This window comes from Scatophagus argus, chromosome 5 (genome assembly GCF_020382885.2).
Source record: "Scatophagus argus isolate fScaArg1 chromosome 5, fScaArg1.pri, whole genome shotgun sequence".
Classification (NCBI taxonomy): domain Eukaryota; kingdom Metazoa; phylum Chordata; class Actinopteri; family Scatophagidae; genus Scatophagus; species Scatophagus argus.
Genome location: NC_058497.1, coordinates 4,046,569 through 4,073,097, shown reverse-complemented (window position 1 = coordinate 4,073,097; position 26,529 = coordinate 4,046,569). Strand labels below are relative to the sequence as shown.

Sequence of the window (26,529 nt, the reverse complement as noted above, 5' to 3'; positions counted from 1 at the left end):
TTTGTATGGCTTTTTTTCCCCTTCCCACCACGCCAATAGTCCGGCTATAAGAATGTGGCCTCCAGCGCTGGGCCCGACCACTATTTAGCCAAGAGTTTGTTTTTAGAAGCTCTCCCCTCCGTCCCGAGACCCAGCTGCCATAGCTTCTCCTCTTACTGCTGCTCACACACACCTCACTCTGTCTCTCTTGCTAGCCACACGTTCACCCACTTTTCTTCTCCTTCCTTCCCTCCCTCCAAAGGAAATAGTCCCTGTGTTAGGTGACACATAAACCCCCTCCTTCACTCTCTTTGCTTTTTTTCCCCTCTTGCCCTCTCCTCAATCCAACAGGCACTCACACTAAAAAACTTGCCATAGTTCCTCCCGTTTTTCCTTTTTCTTGCTTTCTGTTTGCTCTTAAGAAAAGGCAGAGATTAGAAGAGAGCTAACAAAACTCCTAGACTATCATATACTCACGGAGACACACACACACACACACACACACATCTGGTCCTAACCACTCCTGGAGAGAAAAAAGGATGAGAAAGAAAAAATGTGTCCTGATGCCAAAGGGATAAAGAGTGTGGTGTGTGTGTGTGTGTGTGTGTGTGTGTGTGTGTGTGTGCATCCAAGCGTGCTTGTGTGAGAAAGGAAAACTCTTAAGTAGTAAATGCAGCCTGAGCCAATAAATGATCACCTATCTGAGCCAAAACAGTTTCCTTTTCCCTCTCTCCTCCCTTTCTTCTCTTCTCTCCTTCATTCCCTCTCTGCTATTTACAAGCTGAAGCAGAAACCAGACAGGCAGCCAGGAGTGCCACTGTTATATATTTTGCACCTCACACACAATACACACCTACATGTACACGTTTACAATGATGTACACATGCATGCACATGGACTTATCATCATTAGTCCAATATCATTACAGGGAGTGTAATTAGTCCAGACCTGTGTTGCACAGTCGCACACTGCTGATCAAAGGCCTCAGAAGTCCAGCATATCTGCATCTGTTAACACTAATAACAACTGACATCTCACAGGCTTTGGGCGTGTGCTGCTGAGAACAAAGAGGAAGACAAGTTTCCTACAGTTGCTGCACCAATACACAGACATTAATGAGCACTTGGGAATAGTAAGACATTTGGGGATATGCATATTGTCTTTCTTGCCAATATATGGACAAGAAAATCAATACCACTATCATGCCTGTATTTGAAGGTGAAGCAGTAGGTGATTACCTTAGCCTGGCATGATGACAGGATGCAGGGAGAAAAAGCTCACCCGGCTCTGTAGAGAGGGTAGTTCCCACATGTTTCCAGTCTTTATGCTAAGCTAATATAACTGTCTCCTGTTATTTAAGTCATATTTACTGGACAAGTATGAGAATGATATCAATCTTCTCATCCAATAAGTACATTTCCCAAAGTATTGAACTTTGTCAGGAATGTGACAGCAATGCAAAACACTGACAACCACACCAAAAAGACAAGGGACTATGAACGTTAAACATGGAAGTCTATGCTAGCAAGTTCAGTATCTCTTCTCATTAAAATAGAAGGTAGGAAAGAGAAAGGGACACACTGATGTACAGTTACTGGATTAACCAAAGGACATATTTTCAGTAGATTACAGACATGAAAAAGAGGTCAAGTGTTCTCGATCATGGCAAAGTGGTGGCTACATGCTGCAGCTTCAAAGAGCAAAGCAACAGCAGGAAAGCCAGGTTTTATGGGCCTCATTAGGATGACCTGCTCTTTCCTGTTCATCTAAGAGAATAGGCCCATAAAGCCAAAGAAGTGGTGCTTACTGGAACTGTATATTCCATGTCTCTATGTCTGTCAGGTTTTTATAGTAATAATGTAAAGTAGTAATGAATTATGAAAGGTAATAATGAAATAATTAGAGCAGAGAAAGAGATTAATTTTTCCTCTTGTTTCAGATATCTGAACTGCTGTCATCTTCCACATCATGTTCACATCATGTCCCTCAGTCAGCTCTTTTGGTTCATTCTTCACTGCAGCACAAACCACCCAGCTGTGAAGAATCACTAAAGGTAGACTGAGAAGAAAGCAAAAAAAGAAAAAAGAAAAAAGAAAAGAAAAAAGAAAGGATTCACTGAAGTCATTCACAGACAAGAGAGCAGGTTTAAACTACATCTCTTATCAAAGACAACTACAGGGACAATGTAGTAGAACACACCCTGGGAAAGCAGCACAATTCCTTCTCTTCCACACTGCCCCCTACTGGTCACCCACATCGAAATGAAATAAAGAGTCATTAGAGTATTTGCTGAGGGACACATTTAAAATGCCTGAAAATAAATCCATCTCCCTTTGTGCTCAGAGAGATGTACACACTCTTTGTACCGGGCTCAGGAGTGTATGTGTCAAAGATTACACTTTATACACCTCGTTTGATGTCGCCCCCCTCTCGCTCTCCTCATTGCCAGCATAATCAGAGTCCCTGCTGCAGGAATGTGAGTAATGCTTTCCAGACACTCTGTGTGTGTGTGTGTCTCACCTCTTTGCAAGAACACACTGGACCAACAACAGGAAACAAGTAAACATACAAGAGATCAACTAGATTCTTTGGTTTATTCATTTGTGGCAGTTCTTTCGGCTAAAACTGACTTTTGGCAAGTGTGTGCACTGCAAAGGTGTGTGTGCGTGTGTGTGTGTGTTTCTGCAGGCTCACGCTGAGGCAGCATATTTGTGCTGAGTTTGGGGGAAGGAGGGGCTGTATCTGACCACCACTATCTCCCTCAGTGAGACTTTAACCCTTTCTTATCCATAGTTGCCATCCCACTGCTGACTCACTTGTATCTAAAGTTAACTCAAGTTACAGGTTAAGTGGCCCTTGGAACAAAAATATATATTACACAGAATAGCACATTATAATCAGTCTAATGATCCAGAATCTGTTCTCTTGTTCCACATGTTGTCTGACAGCCCTTCTTGCCCATGCTTGCTTGCCAAAGGTACAAAAACACAGCATATTTAATCTGTCCTTTATAGCTGTGAGGCTATAAATGATATCACAGCACTGTGAGGGGCATAAAGCCATGGAAACAATACAAACATTGCATTATAAGTGCCATCTGGCCAACGGAGAAACCTTTCAACTACATGCTCTGATGCTATATGCAACCTTTTGGCCAGCAAAGAGAAAACAGAGCATCAAAGTTATTATTTTATATCATCATTATTATTTAGTGTGTGGTTATATAATCCATCTCTCACTGAAAGGTTCACAATATCAGGGTTTACCTGTGTTGAGTTGCCGCTCTATTGAACACACCCACACACACAAAACACTTTCAGGGAAAATACCAAATTAAACATTGTGGTTTTTTAGACTGACAGAACAACAAAAAAATTTGGCTGAAATCCCACTGACCTGGACTTCATGGGAAACCAGAAATGGGAACTTAACTTTCTCCTCTTGCTTGCTCTCTCTCTCTCTCTCTCTCTCTCTCTCTCTCTCTCTCTCTCTCTCTCCTGAGTTCCCCTCCCCTTAAATTCTTCTTTCCTCTCTCACTTCCTCTCAAGCAAAGTGTGTTCAGAGCTATCTTGGATATATATAGCAATTTTCCACTCTCTGTCCATTGCCCACAGGTTCAGAAATAAGGCCTGGGAACCCGTTGTCATTGTAACATCATGTCACACTAATCTGTCACAGTTATTAGTCAATTCGAAACTGCGCTGTACTGCGTTGGAATGACTGTAATATTGTCTTCACTTGCAGCGTCGGCCACAACAGCTAAAGAATGTTCGATCTTTCCTCTCTGACTGCACTCCTTCTCCTCTTTGGATCACTCATTCATTATTTGGAAGGCATCGACGATAAAGTGTAACCAAAAGTGGCATCTACATCATCTATGGTCATACATGGCTCTGGAGTACACGCAATGCAGTTTGCCACAACATCAAGTCCTCCACTGTCTTGGACATGTTCAATTCAAGCAGTCAAACTCTGCGTTCATACTCAATGACTCATGTCGCCCAAATATTGCTTAACAGAGTTGTGTCATGGGAGCATACTCCTTACAGACAGGATTTCCCCATTACAGCAGTATGTGCAACATCCTTGGGTAACATACCAATGCTCAATATACTGTAAACGTCAAGCATGTTCTTTATCAAACCATGAGCCTAACAGTGTCTATAAATAAATTCGATTCGCTTATTAATAAAAGAGGGGAATTACTGACTTCTTATAGTTACACTTCTCTGTTCTTGTGTTGCCATGGTGATAATTGCTCTTACATGAGGCAGATAATGGTGTTTCAGTCAACACTGACAGATATACCAGATCACTAGTGGCACAGATACTGACCCAATTAAGCAGATCGGGTATAGATTACGACATGACCAATCCTCATTACAGTTTAGAGTTTCCATGTCAATGTCATTCTAAAATTCAATATTTCCTCTATTCCACTCATTCAGTCACAGCAGGCTACTGGCTACACTCTTGCGGGCCACAGCAATGTCTGGCCTAATGTTTCCTCTCATACAAATGATTCCAGTGAGGTCAATAGCGATGTACACAGAGATCACTCGTATCAGATCTTAATTTTTCTGACACCTCTGTATGACGAGAGAAAGTTGGAGAGAAGTTGAACTGGTGAATTTCTGATATGTATCATCAGCCAGTGTCACAAAACACAAGCTTCAGTTGCTTATTTAATGGTAGTAGATAGAAAGCTAGTAGTGCTGTAGAGCAGTGTTTTTAAGTTTTTAAGAACAGTGTTTTGTTTTGACACGCACATGCTACATGAGCATTTGGGCAATGCAACTAACTTCCTGCCCTCAGTTTCTCTTCCAAAGATCAACAGTAATGCACCAAGAAACTCAGCAATGAGCCAATAGGGGCTGTGGAAATGACAATTGTAAGAAAGTAAACATGGATGTAAACAATGCATAACTGAGAAACTATGACTTTGTGAGAGGAAGGAAAAATATTGAACATGTTTGTTAGACTTCAAGGATACACACACAGTGCAATCTGGTAGGAAGCACTAAATGTAAACTCCACTCCTTTATTCTACATTTTTTAAAATGATGAATGTTAAAGACAATAAATTTTGAAACTGTCTACTATAAGCAGCTTCAAGCAAAATATCTGCATAAGTATTAGCCTTCAAAATTCTAAATCATTAAAAGTCATAACCATTGCCATAACAGCCATGACTTATAAGCTTCAGGGATGATTTCTATCCGTGCTAAATGTTGCATCATTCTGAGCACAACCTTCGTGGCAACAAGTTTAATTTCAGCCAAAAGCTGTAAACGTTTCATCAGACTGATGAATCCCAGGCGTTAAGGACTGTGCTCCATACTAGGCTATGAAATCAGTAATAGAACACAGGACACTATTGCTAAATAGCAATACGAACTAAAATCTTCTTTGACACCAGAAAGATTAGCCTGTGATAGAACAATAAAAGTAACGGACAGCAAAATATTTCAAAGTTAGCACATCTACAGCCGAGATGGGATGAGGAAATTATTATTATTATGTTTATTTTTGGTTCCATTGGTTAAATTTGATAAAACGCATTTCAACAATAATGTCCTCTCTAAGAGCAGACTCCACCCGTCTCTATTACAGCATCCTCCAGAATCGTCTTACATGTTATGTAAAACCTCAGTCCCACTGGGCAGAATTATGCTATAGCTGGCTTTCAAACAAAAGCACTATGCCTGCTCCTCTAAGCTCAGTTAGAAGTTACATTAAAGGAACACAAATTTTGGCTCACTGATCAAATTAGATCTGATGTGATCTTCCAATATCTAATCTGTCCCTCATCCTTAGTTGAAGGCCCTGTAATACTAAAGAAAAGGGTCTTTAATTACAAGTAAGAAATGAGAAATGAGAAGTGGTATCAGCTCTAAAGCAAAGCAGAAAGTAAGACGAATGACTTGAAACAATGTTAGTCAAATTTGTGCATCTCAGCATTATAAAGCATCATGAGCACAATTTACACACAGTGCAAGTGCACTATCTGTCTGCTCTGTAATCTCCTCTTTCTCTGGCTGGTTCAGTGTGTCGTTACTCTCTAGCAAGTCTGGCTTTCTTCCTGACAGTTCACAGGTTCTTCCACCACAACAAAGCCTTGTAATCAGCACTAATACAAGTCACTACAATAGCTTTAACAATAAATACTGCATGAACCTTTGGCCTTCCTTTGCTGCGAAATGCAACTGCTCGCATCGAAGCTGTAAGAGAAAAGCCAGTGAAGGGTCAAACCATAACCCACTGGCAACAAATCAAAGAATAAAGAAAATACAAAGTGTCTTTGAACCATTCCCCTTTTGAACCACTAAATGCCTGCTCAAAGTCGCTGTAAATCTGCATGTATCCCCCACCAACTAAAACACACTCGTACAAACAAGAGCCTGACATTAGCCAGACTGTCATTCCATCACCTTCTCCTGCCTTCACCTTTCACTTTCCACTCTCTCCCACACTATTCACTCTCCTTTCTCAGTTTCCACTCTTTTAATCTTTGACATTCACACATTGGCGCAAGACAGAACAATCACTCACATTGGCCCTTTATTAACTATGGGTAATTTCTTGCCAGTATTTCAAGAAATAAAACAGGCAGGGAAGCAAGGGACCAAAGAGAGTTAGTCAAATAAAAAAAATGAAAATGAAGAGAAGAAATAAATGGCAGTGCAGGGCGGCTGTGATGTCAGAGCAAAAGAATGCAAGTCATGTGGGCGGCAAACAACAGTCGGGAAACAGAGACAAGAGGGCAGAAGAGAGAAATTCGATGAAAGTATCTAGAGTGACAGGAAGTTGGTGACAGATGGTGAAAGTGTCACAGCAAGGAGGCATTACTCTAAATGAGGATGAATGTGGGAATGTGTGTGTGCATGCATTTTGGTTTTTTTTGGTTTTTTTTTACGTAACTAGCGGTCTGCCAGCTCATGGTGGCCCAGCTCTGTACTGACACAAGGGGGTTCCCAGGGAACAGCCAGTCAAACTCTCTCTCTCTCTGCGACCTACTCAGTGCTCCTCTCTGCTACAGCCCTGACTGATCTGGGTTAAGTGAATCACCGCAGTGTGTATCTGTGTGGGTGTGTGTCCATGTGTACCAGACCATAGCAAAGTTAGATGTTTCCACTGTGAACAGATGTGAGACACAGAAGACTAATGCGACTAATAAGACAAACAGGGCTATAGGTTTTTGTTCAAAACAGACACCAAATACGGAGACACTCCCTGTCCTTCACATACACACATACACACCCACTTTTCCATTGTGGCAGCACTTTGGTCATGCAGGCATTTCCTAAAGTGTCTAGCGTCTTCCATAAAGATATAATCCTGGACTGGACTGAGTAGGCGGTTGCGTCTTTCAGGGAAGATTTCAATGTGGATGAATGGAAGCTGGTCTTGGCTCTTCTACAGAATTTTCGGACTAATTATAACCTCGGTTATGAGGCTCCAACCAGAAAAAACTGCTCTAAATTAGCACCCTATTTATACATGTGGATTTTTACAGGTCAGCAAGTATGACATTTCAAGGTGAGTTTGCCTACATGTAAGCACACCAGGGGTTCGAGCACACTATGTCATGAATGTTGTTTTTTTACAGAAGAGATTTTGACATGGGCGGCATGGTGGTGCAGTGGTTAGCACTGTCGCCCCATAGCAAGAGGGTCCCAGGTTCAAATCCCAGTCTGGGAGCTTCTGGGCCCAGTCTGGGCCCTTCCTATTCTCCCTGTGCCTGCGTGGGTTTTCTCCAGGTACTCCGGCTTCCTCCCACAATACCAAAAACATGCACATTAGGTTAATTGGCTACTCTAAATTGCCCCTTGGTGTGAGTGTGAGAGTGTATGGTTGTTTGTCTTTGTGTGTTGGCCCTGCGATTGACTGGCGACCAGTCCAGGGTGAACCCCGCCTCTCGCCCGTAGTCAGCTGGGATAGGCTCCAGCTCCCCCGCAACCCTGACGGATAAGCGGTATAGAAAATGGATGGATGGATGAACTTTGACAGATAAGCGGTATAGAAAATGGATGGATGGATGAATTTTGACGGATAAGCAGTATAGAAAATGGATGGATGGATGAATTTTGACATGTCATAGCAGGATAAAGCACAGGTGCAAATAATCAAATGGATGAAGGTGAATTCTTTGATCCTGGCATTGTTCAAGCTATCACATTGTCATGGCTTACTGAGTGGTAAGAACTATGATTTCTATGATATCTCAGCATCCAAGGGTTGGATCCAAGCCTTTTTTTAGGCTACCACTGGGTGGCACCAAAGTCAGAAATTTTCAAATCTTGCGCACACACATCACCTAATATGTGTTCTGATATTAACTTTAAACACCAAACTAACCTCTTGCAGGAAGCAGAGGCTGGCAAAATGTCATTCATTTTTTCATGAGTAGTTCTAACAGAGACATGGAGGTAAAAGAAAACAGAGTCTTCTCTCCCACAGTTGGCAGGCCCTTCTAGGGCAAGTGATGACTTGCTCTGAAGGAACTCAAAACATTAGGAACATACCTCTCCAACCCCCAACCCCACCCTTTTCTAGCTAGTGGTGCATATCTCCTTTGGTCCTCTATCTTTATCACTTCTCCTTCCTCTTCACTGTCTCTATCTAAGAGAAAGGACAGTAGAAAGCTATTCTTCCTTCCCCATCTCTCTTTATCTCTTATTCCTACCCTTCTTATTCTCTTTCTTTCACATTTCACCTCTGTCATCTCCTCCCATATGGATAGAGGCTCTCTTGGTTATATATATATACCCAGCAGGCCTTACATGGAGCAGGGCTTTAACTGTAGATTAAAACAATGCTGGAATGCCTGCACCATGCAGCCCAGCGCAGACCAGCACAATGGAGTCTGATACAGCCTGATTATGCCAATGCTGACTATTCCTCTGAACTCTGAAAGGCTGATATTTGGCCTACAAAAATGGCACTTATACTCTTTACTGATAGCTGGATACGGTGTTGTAAGTCACTGTTTTCAGACACATGTGATAGTAGAGAGAAAATGATTTTACTTAACTGTGATAGTCCCGATGAAATATACCTCACACTAACGTATGAAACTGAAACTAAAATGGCAGAAATAAAAGACTCTTATTGCAATTTTACAGTCTTATGACGCCCTTTTTAAGAGTTTTAATACTGACAAAAAAAAACAACAACAACAAAAAAACATCATTCATAAGGCTCTATCTTACATCATGGTCAGTTTTCTCAAATGGAAATCTGGTCACTCCTCCAAATTGCTGGATCTGCCAATTGGGTAGCAATTTTAATGGGAATATAAGATGACAATGATTGATTCATGTTATGCCCAGAAGCCACCTATGATTAATTAAGAGTCTGAATGCAACCACTTAATGTCCTGCACCTCACTTTGCTCCCAGATTACATTCCTAAATATACTTGCACTATGAACTTTAGACTATCTGATACAGCTTGTTTGAATAGAATGGAAAATGTGCAGCGTTCATCTGAATAATACTCTCAAATAATGCAATTTAGCATGTTCCCCCTCCCCAACCTCTTTCTGTCCCTCCTCTTCTGTTGTCCATCCCTTTGTCATTACCTTGTCATTAGCTGAACCACCAAACAACACTGCAATCAATAATGTTTGGATTGCACAAAGTAAATATGGAAGTACTGCATGAGATTTAAATAATTCTAAGAAATTTGGGCCTGTCAACATGTATCCAATCCACAGTATCAGAACAGCTGAAAATAAGTTCCTATATTTCCAAACACTGAATTTCCTGTTTACTCCAAGCACTTCCTCTATGCTGATTAGACATTAATAACAGCTTAGCCATGGGACAAAACAAAACCAGATGATTAGAACAAACAGACTCATTCTTTTTTCATATAATGTAGGTTTCCCTTTTTTAGATCATTAAGTAATTCCTAGTTTAATCTCTATTTTCCCCATTGTTATACCTCTTTTACTTTTCAGTTAACAATCAGTAGCGTCTTCTATATATCAATCCCCTCAGTTTGAATCTGCTACCTGTATGCATAGATACAACATAGTCATTTAAGTGCTCAGCTGTCTGAATGAAGCATGAAAGGAGACAGAGCGGAGTTATTTGCTGAAAAGGTGACAAAATATTTAAAAGAAAGATAAGAGCTGAAAGGAAGTATGACAGTTTGGAAAGATGGCTCTTCAGAGGCCATCGGTTTCTCATTATAATGCAATTGACATGTCAACATCCACCTACATTAAACCTGACAAATGGATTGAAATTTATGTGTAAACTGCCTGAACTCAGAGGAATCTCTGGAGAAATTAACTTAACACAGACCCTCTCCCAACCCAAGAGGATAGCTCAACAATTTGGTCACACACAGTGCATTGCAACATCTCTGGAATTTTCTCCTTAGAGATTTATTACCAAGGGCTGGGCTGCTGAGACAAAAAATGTACACACAAGTGCTCTAAGGACACAAACACACACGTCCATTGAGCTATAAGATCTTACCTTCACTGCACTCACTTATCCAATTTCAGCTAAATCCAAGGTGCAATTTTAACTCTCATTTTACTTCTGATTTTCATGTACAAGAGTCCACTGACACAAACACACACACACACAGCTACTAGTGACGATCAAAGCAGAGAAAAAAATGGTTGATTTGCAGCACACACGCACACACACACACACGTACAATTGTTGTTCAGGATGTCATTTGGTTACAGTCAGCCAGCAGTGACCAGACAGCTACACAACCCTTACATCAAACAGATGCACACACACACACACACACCATCTTTCCAGCCATCCCCATGATAATGATGAGACGCTACGTGCTGCCTGGCATGACTAGTGTCTCCTGAGACTGAGAGACAACCAGAGTGGCAGAGTGTGGTGGGCTGTGTCAATAGCACTAAATGTAAATAATGAGAGTATGCTTGAGATCACATCAGCCTCTACAACACACCTGTTGTACTGTTAGCATTACTTAAGATTACACACTACGTTTCCCATGTATCCAGCAGCATGCACATTTATGGGAAATAAAAGAAGATGTAAAAAGTAGTAGAAGAAGATCTGTGTTTTCTGGTTGTTAAAATGCTGAACGTAGCATTTTGTATTTTTGTCAGTGATTACAAAAACTGATATCAAATCAATGCAAAATTACAGCAAGCCATCATGAAAGTAAAAAAAATAAATATATATAAATTTCTCCCTTGCATTTTCACAGGTTACATCATTGATTTACTGTAGCAGACACAATAAAATACTATTTACATTCTGGTGAACAAGAAAGCACTCTTACATTCAACCCAGTGGCACACTGGCAACAGGTTAACCCCACTAGATCAAAAATAGCAGTTCCAACACTCTTTAAAATGGCAAAAGATTCCCTTACACACACATACAGACACACACGCACATGCACATGATCTAACCACTTGTCATAGTTAGACTGGGCAGGGCTGCTGTGGTATGTTAGATAGTGAGCTTTGATTATTTGTGTTTGTCAAGGAGGTATGTGACTCACAACTGTGTTAAGGATAAAAATACATCAATTAGGAAACAACTGTGAAATCCTGGTTTTACTATGCTGGCTGTGTAATTGTAATGTTCTCAATTTGAGTTGGGCCAAACAATGCAGCTTCTCTGACAAAAAATGTCTTCAGATTTTGATTTAGGACATACCATAAAATGTGCCAATGTGAACGAGTCAGAAAAAAACATTTAGCAACCAGCTAGCACTCAATGGGGCAGATGAGGCACAACGGTGCTTTGAGCTAAATGCTAATATCAACATGCTAAAACACTCACAGTGAAAATAAAGCAAACCCAATGCAAATAATGTTTACTATGTTTACAATTATAGGTGTGCATATTAGCATGCTAAAACTTGCTAATTAACAATAAAAAGGCACAGATGAATGTATGAAAGTCCCATTTTGACAAGACAGTGATTCATTCTATGAAGAATGTACATGGGAGCCAAATTTCATGGCAATTTATCCAGTAATTGTTGAAAGACTTCACTGAAAACCAAAATGTAAATTTCATGGTGGCACTAGAGATATCAAGGAATACATCAAGAAATCACCTAAGTGAATAGGATTCATCCTCTGGGGGCCATGATTGTTGACTGATTCCCATGACACATGTGCATATCTGGAAACATGAAAGCAAAAACACCAACCTGCTGGTAAAACTAGAGGTAAAGTCAAGGCATAACCAATTTCAGTGGGGCTCAGCCTTAATATCAAAGCTACCATGACGCTGCAATAGCAAAGCCTTCAAGTTTGAATTTCTCTTTGAATATATTTATTTTAGTTCTTTAACACTATCCAATTTTAAGATATGACATGAGACACTACACACTCACAGAAACTCTCAGGCTTTTATAGCCCAGACTGGACACTGCACCAATGGAAAATATTGCACAACAGGTGAACATTAACCTCCTGACCCAGAGAGTATAGCAATTTGGGTTTCACAGGAGGTTAATGCAGTACAGAAAGAGGGACTACAAGAGTAGTCTAAGGATTTCACCCAGCAGGATGGACTTTCTGTGCACTCCTGAACATCTGTATAATGGAGTGCTCACTAGTCCAAAGAATTGTCCTGCTTTACATTTAGTCCATCCTAGGATAAATGTCAGCATAATTTCAACTTCACTGAGCACATATCAGTATCAGCCAACCAGAACTCTGTATTTTTGAAAGCATAGTTTGCACCAGCTATCTTCATCCTATTCATCACCTGTGTTTACATTCCTTCAGATTCTGTAGACTGCTTTCTTTGTTTCCTTTCATCCTGCTCTTATAGAGCTATGCTTTTACACCACATTTAGTTTTTCTTCTCTCGACCTCATAACACTTCAGTTATTTATACCACCACTTATTTCAGCCATTGGCCACATTCCACCTCCTACTCCACAAGCTCATACTCTTCCTTCACATCACAACTCCCTCTACTCACCCACCTCCCTCTTCTCACCCACCTCCCTCTCTCTCCCTCCCCAGGTCCAAGGTCACACCTGCTTGTACAGTACTGACATTATAAAAGCTCCATGGAAAGATATGGTTAAAGGTTAACAAAAGGTACTGAGAAAAAGGAAGTCTTCATAGTCTTAACAAAGTATGCTGTATTGTCACCACAGTCACACACACACATGCACACGCACACATTCATGGCCATCCAGATAGCTCCTCTTACAAAAGGTTTTGTTTTGCAATAAAAGTGAAAAACCATATTTGTCGGCCTTTCGGTAATAAGCCCCATTTGAACAATTACATAGTATTGTTAAACATGTGTGTGTTTCTCATGGACTAAACCCTCACACCAATATTTACAATAGGAGATTTGTGGCAAATTCTGTGCCATCACATGAGGAATGTTTATTTGCACTGTTGACCAAAAGTAAATTATCTTGATGTTGCTGACCATTGCTGAAGGAACAGAGAGCTAGAGATCACAGCTTACTAGCTATGATGTACATTAAGTTTTATTTAACACTACTCCAACAAAATAGGACATGTTTCTTTTAAACAGCGAGATAGGAGTAGATAGCAAAAATGTGTCCTGAATGTGAACTCGCATTAGCAACTAAGCTAACAAGCTCGCTACCTGATCATTATCAAGCTCACGAGCAGCATAATAATTTCTATCACTCCATCACTCAGTAAGTCTCTGTTTAATGAACTATTTGATAGAGCATAGCAATAGCGCTAGCACGTTCCAGGTTCTACAATGTTAGCAGTTAGTAAGCTACAACAGTTTACCAGTAGCTCACCAAGCTTCTAGCACAGTCTATTTTGCAAATACGTGTTTTAGCACTTTGTGGAGTAAATGTGTATCTAACTGTAGAAAAAGTGCAGGGATGCATGAAAGAAGAAAAGTCAATTATAAAACTCCTAACTACACTGTAACAATTCCAACAGAATACACTGATAAGTTTACAATAGGCCATAAATGGTGCATCAAACATCCTGAAGGTTTAAGTCCAAAACTGCTATTGCAGGAGTTATCACTTCCCTGATAAGGCAGCTATTAACCACCTGCGCACAGGTCAAAGTAAATTGTATCTGAATAGATTTTAATCCAGGTCATTTATCATATTCCAATCTTTCTTTCCCGTGTTTTTTCCAATTTATTTAGTCATTTATTTATTTATTTCCACCTGTTGAATGCTGCCTGAGCAGGAGTGTCCTTAATGTTGTCCAATGTGCTCCAGTCTCAATCCAACACAAACACTGACACACCGTAGCCACCATTGTTTCAACAAACACTGAGATTTGCATTTAGAGTCATACCACAACAAACTGGGTGGGTGTGTCTCAACACTGGCAGTATAGTTAGGAAGCAGTTGGGAACACAAGAGAGAAGCTGACATAATTATAGTTATGACACAGTACAGGATCCAGAGGGCTCAGGTCAGCTTGTCATGATTACATGAATGGATAGTCTATGAGGACGAAAGACAACAGACAGACACTGAGTATACAAAATATACAAGAGGCTTAACAGGTGAACACAGAGTGTTCATGGAGAGCATTTGAAGATGAAGGTGGTCTGAAAGTGGACCCAATATTTTGATGACAAAAGGTAGGGTTACTAGTGTCATAGGTCTATGCTGAGATGGTATACTCAGTTTAGTTTGCATACTACGGAGGTGAGCAGAGTGGGGTTTTTTTTATTCTTTTGGCCACCTACCTTCTCCATGTGTGGGAGGCAGGGCTGGAATACAATGCCTGACATTAATAGGTATTCTGATAAAGTCAACAGTCTACTACTGTGCATGTAGTTAAGGGCTCAAGTTTCAATAGGTTTGTAGGAAATTAAAAAGGACATTATTTAGTCCTTCTTAGTTGTGTTCTAAAGTCCTGGTAAAATACCCAGAATGTTGGATTAGATGAACCTATTCTTCAGAACATCCCAGAACAAACTCAGATATTCAGCAACACGTTTCACAACACACAAACAGACACAGATCCTCTCCGTCTGGCCTGAAGATGTGCAGGAGCAACAGAAATGGGATTACCAGATGTCTTGTATTATCTGGTTAATCTGAATGAGGGTGTGAGTGCGAGTGTAGAATGGAACAGGATTAGGAAATGAGCTAGTCAGCACTGTGGTGAGTAAACATGAACAAGCAGTTCTGCCCTTAGCTAACACTGACTTCATCCTGTCAAAGACAATTAAAGAAATAAACAGTGAAATGGGTTAAAGCAGTCCTTCAAGTGTTAACATATTACATACAGTTGTCACTCAGAAACCACAAGAATGAATTCATGTAATGTTTTGATTATGTTAAATCTCTTGCACATCTTTCAGTGTACTGTAATTTTTTTGTTCCACTCCACTGATTTTTAAGGCTCAGACAGATAAATGGCTACATTCTTAATAGTTTCAACAAGTCAAAAAAGTTGAACTGAAAGGAACCTCCAACAGTGATAGCAAACTGAAAAAATGCAGTAAAGTATTAAGTATTATTGAAGCCTTTGTAAGTACTCAAGTCATTTAAGGACTTCCCAGCTCCTACAAACACACTGCATGTACAAAAATGGCAGTAAAACTGGCTTGGGTTTTTTTGACTCATTTCCAGGGTGGTTTCCAGTCCCACAGCAGTCAAGGCTGTAATACTGTAGAGAAGCAGGATCCAGTCACTCATAACGTTTATTCCCAGCAGGGCGGGGCTCACTCTAAAGCTGGGCTAGCTTTGGGATGTGGGAAAGAGCTGCATGAAAAAGCTAAAGCAGCTGCCCACAGCAGCGGGCTAAAACTAAGCAGGCACACACATACTGTACAAATACACCCTCCGCAGTTGTGAGTCATCAGCACACAGGTAACACATCGTCCAAATCACGAAGCCAGACATGTAGCTTCATTACTTCTTTTCTACTAGTACTTCGACTGACATCTTTCCTTTAAATACTGACACTTTAAACCCTTTTCAAGTTTCGGATTTGAATGACAAAATCATCTCTTCAGCTCTATGAAATCCCACAACTTCACAACAATTCACTTCAGCTTTCAGTGTTCACACATTTCACTTTACATCAATAACTTTCCATAATCCCATTTGTTCATATTAGTGGGGAAATATTAAATACCTTATTTTTTTGTGTCATTAATTATCCTGTGCCTTATAATTACTGACTGGACCAATTCAAACTGGAATGATAAACCCGCATTCCAGTTGTGCTAATGATAAACCTGCATTCAAGAAGTGAAATACACTATAATGATGCCAATTCTATCGCTCATCATATATCTGTATCTCTGTGTCTCCTGCTCTCTGTCTGGGAAAGCCTAGATCTCTTGTCATTCACATCCAGTGTCTCCAAAACATTCCCACTAAGTTGTCTGCCTCAACCACTCACAGTCTATCAGCTGTAGTCATCATGTAAACAACGTATCACACATACTACCAGCATTATCAACGGAAGCTACTCACTCAATTTTATCATTACTGAACTTGATCTTTGGTTGACTTTTGTCTCATTCCTTATTTCTCCCTACCATGAAATAGCAAAGTAATAAATAAGGGTTCCATATGATACAGGGATATATCACTGGTCTTTTGTATCAGATATTAACCTGTCTGATTTATCCACCTCTGACAGAGATTTGCTGTGACCACCACTAGGGAAGAATTTTGTGTCATACATGCAATAGAATCTTCCTTCCAAAACTCATGTTGATCGATGTCTTAAGAAATTAGTGCAAAGGCCATGAACCCATTTTGAGCTGGGAACTGCTGTTGCATTACAACTTTATCTGTCTTATTCCTAGCTTAGACTACTGTGATATCTGTGCCTCACGTTATCAGAGCAACATGTTCAAAGCCCTCACCGTATCTTAATGCTTGGGTTCACACTGTAGTCACAGATGCTGAGTTTTAAACAAGGCATGTCTAGCCTAATGTGTATGACAAGGAACGGCTGTATAACCCATTAGTGAACTTAAACATGGAGTTGAGCAACTGAGCAGTTATTTGGTCTATATCACTTCAGGCCTTTCTTCTGTTCCTCCTTGCTCTCTCACTACTTCCATTAAAGGGATATACATTGCACCTTTAAGAAACGGGACTTATTCACTTTCTTGCTGACAGTTTATAATAGTCTTGTGGTGGTATGCTACTCATGAAGCTCCAGTCAGCAGCAGATTAGCTTCCCCTAAAGGTTGCAATCAGGAGGGAAACAGGTAACCTGGCTCTAACAAATGATATCAAATATCAGCCTACTAGCACCTCTTCAGGGCACTAATTAAGATGTTGTGTTCATTGAAGTCATTCAAAAACCAAGCTTAGCTAATCAGCAAAGCTAAAATGCTGAACTATTGCATTAACACCTATAAATTATTTCCACCTCAAGTCTGCCACTTCACTCTTTCCAGGGTCAGGGCTAAAGCTAAACTAAAGTTTTCAGCATTTACAGCAACGGTGGATGAAAGGATAGTAAACTTCCTGATATTTAAAAAAGTTTTGAGTATACACGCATGGATCCAAACAGCCCCACCAACAAGCAGGGCTAATTTGTGCAGTTACAAGGTCGCGATCCCTCATCAGCTTCCCATTCCTGCCAACTGTGCTGGTTGTCAAGCCAGACATACCACTTCTTGGAGCTGAATCCCACTCCCTGTGGTGGTGGCATAATGTTTTGCCCGTTTCTTTCATTTCAACATGACAACTTTATCTCCACAGGTTATGCCATTTATTGATGGACACAAGTTTGATATGACAGCTACACATTAAAAGATTGGAAAGGTGGAAATAAATCCCCCAAGTGAGCATTTCCCATAACATAGTTCAAGTACATGTGTCTGTCAGTGCATATGTGAGAGTTTCCTGTTACAGAGGTGATGCAGGAGGTCTGGCTAACAACCAGGCAGTCAGGTGTATCCTATGGGTTCCTCCCAGGATCTACACAACATGTAGTTGAGATATTACATGACCGGGCAAACCTTCACCCTGTCAACAGAAGTTCATACATCCGCCAAAACAGAAAGCACTGGTTCTCAAAGTCAGTTCACTGCAAGGTTCTTGGCATCCTTTAGATTTCACTACTTCAACTGATGCATACTCCTTGAACTATTAAATCTGAAATATGATGAATGTGGCATTAAGGAATCTGCTCACTATCATAACATTGAGGGCAAAGTCAGACTAGTATTTGATCAGATAAACAGTCAAACAGCAAGCCAGGGACAATAAACCAACTCTCTCCTCAGTCTATGATACCTTAGACGCCCTACACTACCTTAGAACCTTTGAAAAGATATTTTCAATATATATATCATTCAAAAATATCTTAATCTTATAAAACACAAACAAAACCATTTCACCAATTTTGCGTCTTTGCTTACATAAGTATATAGGGCCAGATGGGAAATGCCTAACAACGTAGAAACAGGCTGACATTTGGGGTAAAAGCTCATTCTAACTCCACACCAACCAACACCGCTTTCACCACATCTCTGTGACAGCCACAAACCAGAAATATCACCAGAAACCCAGCCCATCAACATATAAAAAAGGCTTGAACCAAAGCACTGAGGGAAAAACTGCAAGAAAGAATCTGTGCCACATCAGTCCAATGGAAACTGCAGCTAAATAAATCTCAACAGGGAGTATAGAACAGGGCGAACTGCTTTGGAAAAATGTATTGACAACAGCACATCAATGCGTGTTCTGTCCCAAGCTGGATAGCAGTGCAGATTATAAGTACTGTGCATTTTTTCCTCAGAGCCACCACAGTTCTGAGATTAGGTGAAAATGAACATTCAGTGTTGGCCAATGTGGCTTTTGCTACTCTGCAAACCTTCTTCAAAGCTAATCATCCCCAATCATCTCTACACAGGTTGTATTAAAGGAGCTTACATCAAACTAACAGCAGAGTGACAGTCAACTTAGTGGCAGCTGCGGGCAGGCAGTGAATGCTGGGCGGTCCTGCCCTCCAGGTGACCTTGAAGCAACAGGTCAGCTGTTCTAAGCAGCCTGACCTCTAAGGAATATGCTGCTAATGAAAGATCATTACCCCACACTTCTCTCCTTTGATTTCAGTCAGCATCAGTGTATCTTCCTGAGGTACAGCACAAGTTTATTTTGCCTTTCCTTCCCTGCTGGGTGGGTAATCTCCCTCATTCATAATCAGGAGGAAGATCAGCAGATTATAAGGTCAAATGAGACACTTTCTCCAGTAAGAACAGCTGAACACCAAAATAAAGGGTAGTGAGAAAGGCATCAAGGATGAGAAAATAATTTCAAATACCAACCCCACATCTGCATATTCATATATTTTCATGTCAATATTTTCAGTTACAGCACCTCAAAGATGGAATCGGTTATTAGGTTACACTTCCCTATGTTTGGGCAAGAACAGGTTCCACTGTATGCCAGTTGCTTCTTGTGTGTTTACATCATGAACAAACCACACACACACACACACACACACTAACAGGTGGACAGACATGCTGGCGAAGCCTTCATCATAGACACTTTCTTTGTCACACAGCTGAAAAATATTTACAGCAACAAAATACATAACACAGAAAGTTTGATTAAACTGACCAGTGCTGTACATGCATTAATATTTTGAAGCCCACCTTCATTTACCACAAATTGAACACGGCTTATGTTGCATTTAGAAACAAGACACGCTCCGCTGCCTCCTGACAGGAATGCATCGAGCATACAGCAGCTTTGTACCCACTGGTGTGATAGGCTGTGAGGTTAACTATGTGGTTAACGATCTTAATCTGTGTTTGTCTGGTGTCTATAAAAAGACAACCCCTACCTGAAGGATTTGAAGTCGTAGGCTACAAGCCAAATCAGTACGTGGCTCAGTTCACAACATTGCCTTCAATAAACGTCAGTTGGACTGTTCACTGGCTCCAAAATCCTGGTAGCTACCGGGTAAAAGAACGAAACTTCGACCAAACTTCATTCAAAAATATACCTACATTTGTATTTTTCTTAGCTTAACCCTACTGGCTAACTGACAGCTCAAACAGAACTATAACCAAAAATCATAGCTAGCATTAATCCTCTAAACCGGCATACAGTTCTCAAGTTTTCAAGCTGAACATTTAGCTAGGTTAAGTTCATGTTAGTTCACACTAACATCTACTGGCACTTGAATTCAACATTTTGGTTGTGGGAAACTATGGAGTAAGTTAGCGGTAAACAGGTTTGGTGGTCGGGTGCGAACGCTTAACGCTACGTTTTGTCAAAGTAACACAAAACTGACGTGTTGAACATGTGCAGAACTTAACAGTGACTCTCACTGATTTGACACATGTCTTAACGTGTGTTTTACCGAGCAAGTGACTTAGCAACCAGCGGTACAGCATCAAATCGCCACATTTTTGAATGGCATTTGGCATAGCGTTTCCTCCATATGGCACGTTGTCCGCCCACTCACTCAAGCATGCGGCAATGTCACAAATTACTCTGTATAAACTTATCAAATGTCACAAGTTTAACTCCTGTAACTAATACAGCACCCCTGCCACAACAAGTAACGCTAGTGTAAATGAAAGTTAACCGTTATCAGCTTTAAAGTAAGGCTAGATTAATGCACCGTAAGCAGTTGCTAGGTGTTTGTACTGACATAAGACATACCTGAAAAGAAACAGCAGAGGTTAAAAAAAACGGCGTACGTTATCAGCCTGTCTTCTTCAGCTGAGTTCTTGTCGTCCACACAGAGTAACGTTAGTGGAGATATACGGCTCAGTCCCTCCGCCGTAACGTGCCAGCCCAGCCGCTGCGTAAGTGGCTGATGTTTGCCAGTAGGTAACGTACAGTGTGCGAGTCCTGCCGGGTTTCTCTCACCCTCCCACCACTCCCAGTCCAGATCCGCCCAACGCTCCCACTATGGGCTCTGCTGCAACTGTGGCTTCTCCCAGATAACTGGCCCAGCAGTGGACTTCACCTCCTCTAGTGGCTCGGCAGGATAGAACAAGACACTCAGTAATATTAATATCTCAGTGGTGAAATGTTAGCCTAGACGGTATTACTATTTAAAAAATTGACAGTTAGCGGTTTTGTTGGGACTCAGTTCCCCTAAACCCCCAGTGGGAGTGGTGTGGCAATTTTCCCCTTCCTTTTCTTTCACTGAAGGCTAGAAATACCAGGAAGTCCACCAAGAACCCATCCCACATCTCGTGCATGAGTGATATGGTTTATTTTAGCTAAGCCACACACCATATCGTCATCGTTTTCTGAGCAAGTTCTTCACAGGGCGGCCCTGTTACCTTCTTGTCTAACAGACAAAATATGCCGAGTCTTCAGATCTCATCCTTCGCATATTTTAAGTAGTCCTGTAACAATAAAAGGTCCCATGGTTAGATAATTCAAAGCTTGCCAGATTCCCTGACAAGCCAGCTTCGTGTTGGACTAATGGGGAATAATATACAGACTCCTTTCTGCCCCCCTACATATCAAAGCCAAACTGTACTCGAAAATGTTTATTTTTAAAAAATACTAATCCCCAAATTAACAATGAAAGCCTTGAATAAATCAGTAAAATCCAAGAGGTAAAAAAAAAAAATCAGCATTTTTTGTAAAACAAGCTTTCAGCTTTCACGTCTGACATTTACCTCCGCATGACAAACAGCGTGCACACATGTAAAACATCTTTAAAATAGCGAGATTTGTGAACATAGTTTGGCTGCCGTTGCGAATTCGCCTTTCTCTTCAGAGATTCAACGTGTAGCCGGCGTGAGTCACCTGCAAATTATACCACAGTGACATTATCAAGCGACAGAGGTGCATTCAAATGCTCCCATAACTCACGACACGAAACAATAGCAGTTTGGTAGAGTTCTCCCACCCTCTACCGTCACCGAGGCCGTTACTGCACCTTCACACACGGCAGAAAGTGCAGAGCTCCTCTCGACAGGCAGGAGTGTGCGCTCCTCCTTCTTAACAAATCACTTCGAAGTAATCTGAGGGTTGACTCTGTACATCTGTAAAGAGTTTTTAACGGCAGCCGAACCTCCTGGATCTACTGCATAAATGTACCATGTAGTTAACATTTTAGAAGGAGTGAAGTCATAAATTCATTTGTCCCTAATTCCTATTTTTGAATTATTTAATTTGTTCATAATCATTACCAATAGTTATTACCAAAATTAACCTACAATATAGCCAGCATGTGTATGTTTTTCACACTTTTGTTAAACCTTCAGCAGAATACTGAGTTCATGACCTCAGTGTCCTCAGTAGTACCTACAGCTGTGTGAGGGACCCCAAACAGGTGTACACTACGTACACCTGTTTGGGGTCCCTCACATATCAAAGTTCAGTGTACGGCATGGCAGGTCAATAACTAAAGTAAAACACCCCCAACAGGCTCTCTGTTATTCCAGATATTAATGTAGAGTTATGCAACATGTGCTCATGTGAAGGTGACCTCAGCCAGCAGCTCAGCTGGTTGTCAATGCCAGAGCTGGGCTGTAATGTGGCTGCACTGCCAGAGGGGGGAGTAATCGATTCAGCCTCAAACAACCCACAAGCAATGGCATTCATCCACACACGCACCTGCACATGCACACAGGTTGTATCCTGTTGACACAGTTAGTCATGACACTGACCCAATGACAAATTCTTAATCTTGCCATTTGTTTCATAGCTGGTGCCAGAGCTAAATGCATGTTATTATATAATGCAGGAAGAAGAAAGTTTATCATTGACGTATTTGGGAATTTAAATGTCCTTAGAAGTCTAGTCAGTGTAAGAAGGTTATGAATGTTTGATGCCAAATGACGCGTTGGTTACAAGGTCTTGGTCATATCCCAGAAAACAATTGATAACCCAGGCGCACACACTTTTTACACACATCCAGAGGCACAGTGTGATCTGACCCTGGAGGAATGTGGGTAGGGAAAAAAAATGAAGCTGTGTACTGGAATGTCTTTGTCGTTTCCTCCCGTCCAGGCTGCAGTGCATTCCACACTTCCCCAATCATCACCGACCAGCACACAGCAGGCTGCATTAACCACACCACATTCCTCTTACTATACATCGTAATCCTGTGTCAGTCCATGCTTTACTGTGCCGCATGGTGCCTTACACCATGTGAAGATTGATTTTAAAAAGCCCACTCCCTTCATTCCTGAAACGCCATATATAGAATTATTAGACATCAGCTGCCTTTATAACTACCCTCCTACACAGGACAACATGTAACACATGTCAAAATGTTTTAGAGCAATGGATTGGCAAAACTGAAGAAACTACAAGCTAAGTCTATGATCCTAACAGGGTAACAAGAGTCCCATAATTAAAAGTGAGTATAATCCTGGGTTTGAAGTGAGTCCCCTAACTTCCTTAAAGTAAATTTGCTGTGTCATAGACTGAGCTGCAGTAACCCTGATGACAAGGTTATTTCAGACCTTACAAAAATCCCCCAAAACCACAGAGGACATTATCCAGCTCTTTGCTCAGTCTGAGAAGAGCTCCTTATATAGAGTAAACTGACCATTTTGTAGAAACTTGGTGGAAAACTATTTCTAATCAGATCTTCTAATTTTCTCTTTTGATGTACTAAATTTTACTAAGCACCTTTGTCTTAAGTTAGTAATTAGTGGGAATTACCTTGTAGGTAGCTGGGCAAAGTGGGGTGTGTATGTAACCACGCCATGTTACTGAACAGGTGCGTTTCTGGCTACATGACAAAATGAAGGCCAGTAGTCTTACTCTCTTTTGAGCTCTGTTTTTAGTTTTAATTTAGCGCCCTAGTTGCAAAATGCTTTAAAATATTCACCATTTATTTGCTAACTTCATTGTTATTCCATTTTGTGCAGGTCAGGGAAAAAAACACTATCAATTCATGCCATAGAAGAAGTTCTTCTTTGACATGAATATCGACCCACAGTGTAAACGCTATAGTTCATTCCAAAATGAACTTTTCCAGCTGAATTTTTTACATTTTGCAACATGAAGTTACTTGTGTTTGTTCACCTTGAATTTCCGTTTTAACAGCCATAAAGAGTTACAGAAGAGACAGGACTGGATATTCTATGTACTGTGAACTTTAAAGTTCCCCTCCATACACATTTTAATCTATAAAATATTTTATTTAACATGTTTTTTTTTTTCATGATGTATGTACTGCGGGCCTCTTGCCCCACCCACCACAGCTGATTGCACTAAGAAAGAGCAGCGTACATCGAGATGCCTAGTGTTGGAGGAAGCATCAGAGAGATTCAGTCATAACATTGCATGTTTGAGCAGTTAGATCCACACCCAGACGAGAAATCACCAAAAGTGGTGACTATCAGACATAACAGATTGACTGTTACACACAGTATGATGGATGGTGGCGGCGGCTGGTGTCCTCCAAATATGACTAATTTGTTGTTGATGTTGTCACATTTCCTTCCCTTACAGAGTGTAATATCTGCTTATCTTGACAGCCAGTCAGGTTTGGCAGAAAATGATTGCATTTCTTTGTGATCTAACTTAAAGACGTGTTTGAATGTCAGATTTTTTTGGGGGGTGCATAAAAATCTTCTCTTTCAGGAAAGGAATGTGAAAACACCTCTTGAGTGACAAACATTTCACAATGACAAGTGAGTATAGTCCAGCTGACACGTCTCAGGTCACAATAACATAAGAAACACACATTTTCAGTGGGGCTCTATAGGACAAAGCGGGATTATCAGCATGTTATACAGTGCTGATGTCTGTCACAAATCTAGCTGTGTTGCATGGATTTCGACAGTGCATAAATCTAATCCTGTTCCTGTTTATTCTGTGTTCATAGAAGTCCATACAGTCCGCAGTCCATTCGCATGTATAATTAACTGTCATTAATGCTTATTATAATTCTGAGAGCACTGCCAAGGGGATTTGAACTTATTTACTAGCTACAACTGGTCTGATTTATCGGTCCAATTTGCATGACAGACGGTATACTCTGAAGTAAATTATAGTTCTTAAAATATGTAAATGTTTCTCAACCTCGTCCCTGTGGGAGATGAACCCTACAACCTCAGCTGTGTCAGCATCAGTTTCTACCCACTGAGCTGCATAAAACTCATGGAAATGAAGGATGAGTGGAAAAATCTGACTCCAGATCTGGCCTCAGTCTTGGCCACAGTGTGTGAACTGACCTTGCAGTTGTTGCAGTAGTTTTCTCCGTTTTTGCCCGGAGGAAGGATGATTTCCCCCGTTGGGATCAGCTGGATCCTCAATTCCATCATCGTGCCCTTTTCCCTCGTTTTCCTGTCCCTTTTCTTAAAGTGAGTCCGTCTTGTTTGGTGCTGTATGAACTTCTCACACTTTGACACGAGTGTCAGAGAAAAAATATCGTACCGCTCCCCTCAGGTCTGCTGGCAAATCCGTTCGTCGAGCAGAGAGAGAAGTGCCCAGAGGACTATCCTAAGAGGTGTCTGAAAAGCAAAAACTGAGCTTTACTCTCATCAGAAATAGATCACAAAACTCTCTGCCACACGCATATGAAGAGGAATGACTTATCTTTCAAGTAGAAGCTCCTACCTGACAGAGACAATTTATTTCCTGGCACGAATATCAAAAAGCGGGAAGCAGCTTTTGGAGATGTGAAACATTGACGCAGAGATTTGGAGTAGGGGTGTTACCTGTTGTGGAGCGGAGAGTCACAGTGAGGCCAGCTTCCCCTTCGCTGCAGCCAGAGGATGTTGCCTCTCTAGCTGAGGGATTATGGGGAGGATATGGAGCTCAGCCTGAGATGGATGTCACATGCAGAGGATATGTGTCTTTTGTCTCATTGGAGCGTGTGTGGAAGATAAAAGTGTGGGGACTGGTAAACACATTTATCTCTTAAATGACAAGATTATATCATGAAGTAAGCTTAGCTTTAGATGGTGAATTGATATTTTAAAAAATCTCAAGTAGTAATAAATGAGAATTCACAGAATGCAGTTGTTCCCCACCTTTTCTTTAGTCTTTTTTCCCCCATCAGATGGAGACTCAAGTACCACGTTCATTGGAACTGCTGTTAAACTGGAATTTATTTAATTCTAGAAAAAAAAAATATTTTTAACTATTTAGTCCTTATTAACCATTAACTAATCTGTTACATTAGCTATCTATATGAACTGTTTCCTCATTATGTAATCTTTCAGCTATTTACTCATTATTTTTACCTTGCTATATGAATTACTTTCAGACTTCTCTCTGAGCTTCTCATCTATTTTTCACACATCTCAGTTGTAAGATGTTACAACTGACTCAGTATGAGGATATTTATTTATAAATCAAATTTCTAAGAATTTCTTTTCTTTCGTTTTTCATATTAATTGAGCTGCTCTGTCTTTCAACTCCCTGGCAAGTGCCAAAGTACCCCCTGGGGTAGAGGACCACCGGTTAGGAATCACTGGTCTTTTTTATCCTGTTGTTTCCTCTTAGCTCCCATTAGATAATAAATGGCACTGTGTCCAAGTTTTTAATATAGCACACAAACACACACACACTCAAGGGGCTGCTGTGAACAGGGTTTCCTCCTAGACCCAGCATCCTGCCTCAGACATTCCCAGTATCCACCCTGTAGATTAAGTGTGTGTGTGTGTTAGTGTGTGTGCATGA

The 26,529-nt window shown here is 40.8% G+C and overlaps 1 protein-coding gene across 5 annotated transcripts in view; it reads right to left on the bottom strand.

Moving 5' to 3' along the window:
• The window catches only part of LOC124058850 (unconventional myosin-Ic-like), a 55,189-nt gene extending 29,519 nt beyond the window's left edge, over positions 1 to 25,670 (bottom strand). Inside the window, exons 1-2 of one of the 5 annotated variants that reach the window (XM_046388425.1) lie at positions 25,563 to 25,670; positions 25,077 to 25,355 (exon numbers count right to left, since the gene is read on the bottom strand). In XM_046388425.1, the coding sequence (XP_046244381.1) occupies positions 25,077 to 25,166 (90 nt within the window). In that variant the 5' untranslated portion in view covers positions 25,167 to 25,355; positions 25,563 to 25,670. Of the gene's footprint in view, positions 1 to 20,580; positions 21,391 to 25,076; positions 25,436 to 25,461 lie in introns of those variants that run through there. The other 4 variants (XM_046388423.1, XM_046388424.1, XM_046388426.1 and 1 more) reach the window with 4 other exon arrangements.
• Between the last annotated feature and the right edge of the window lie 859 nt (positions 25,671 to 26,529).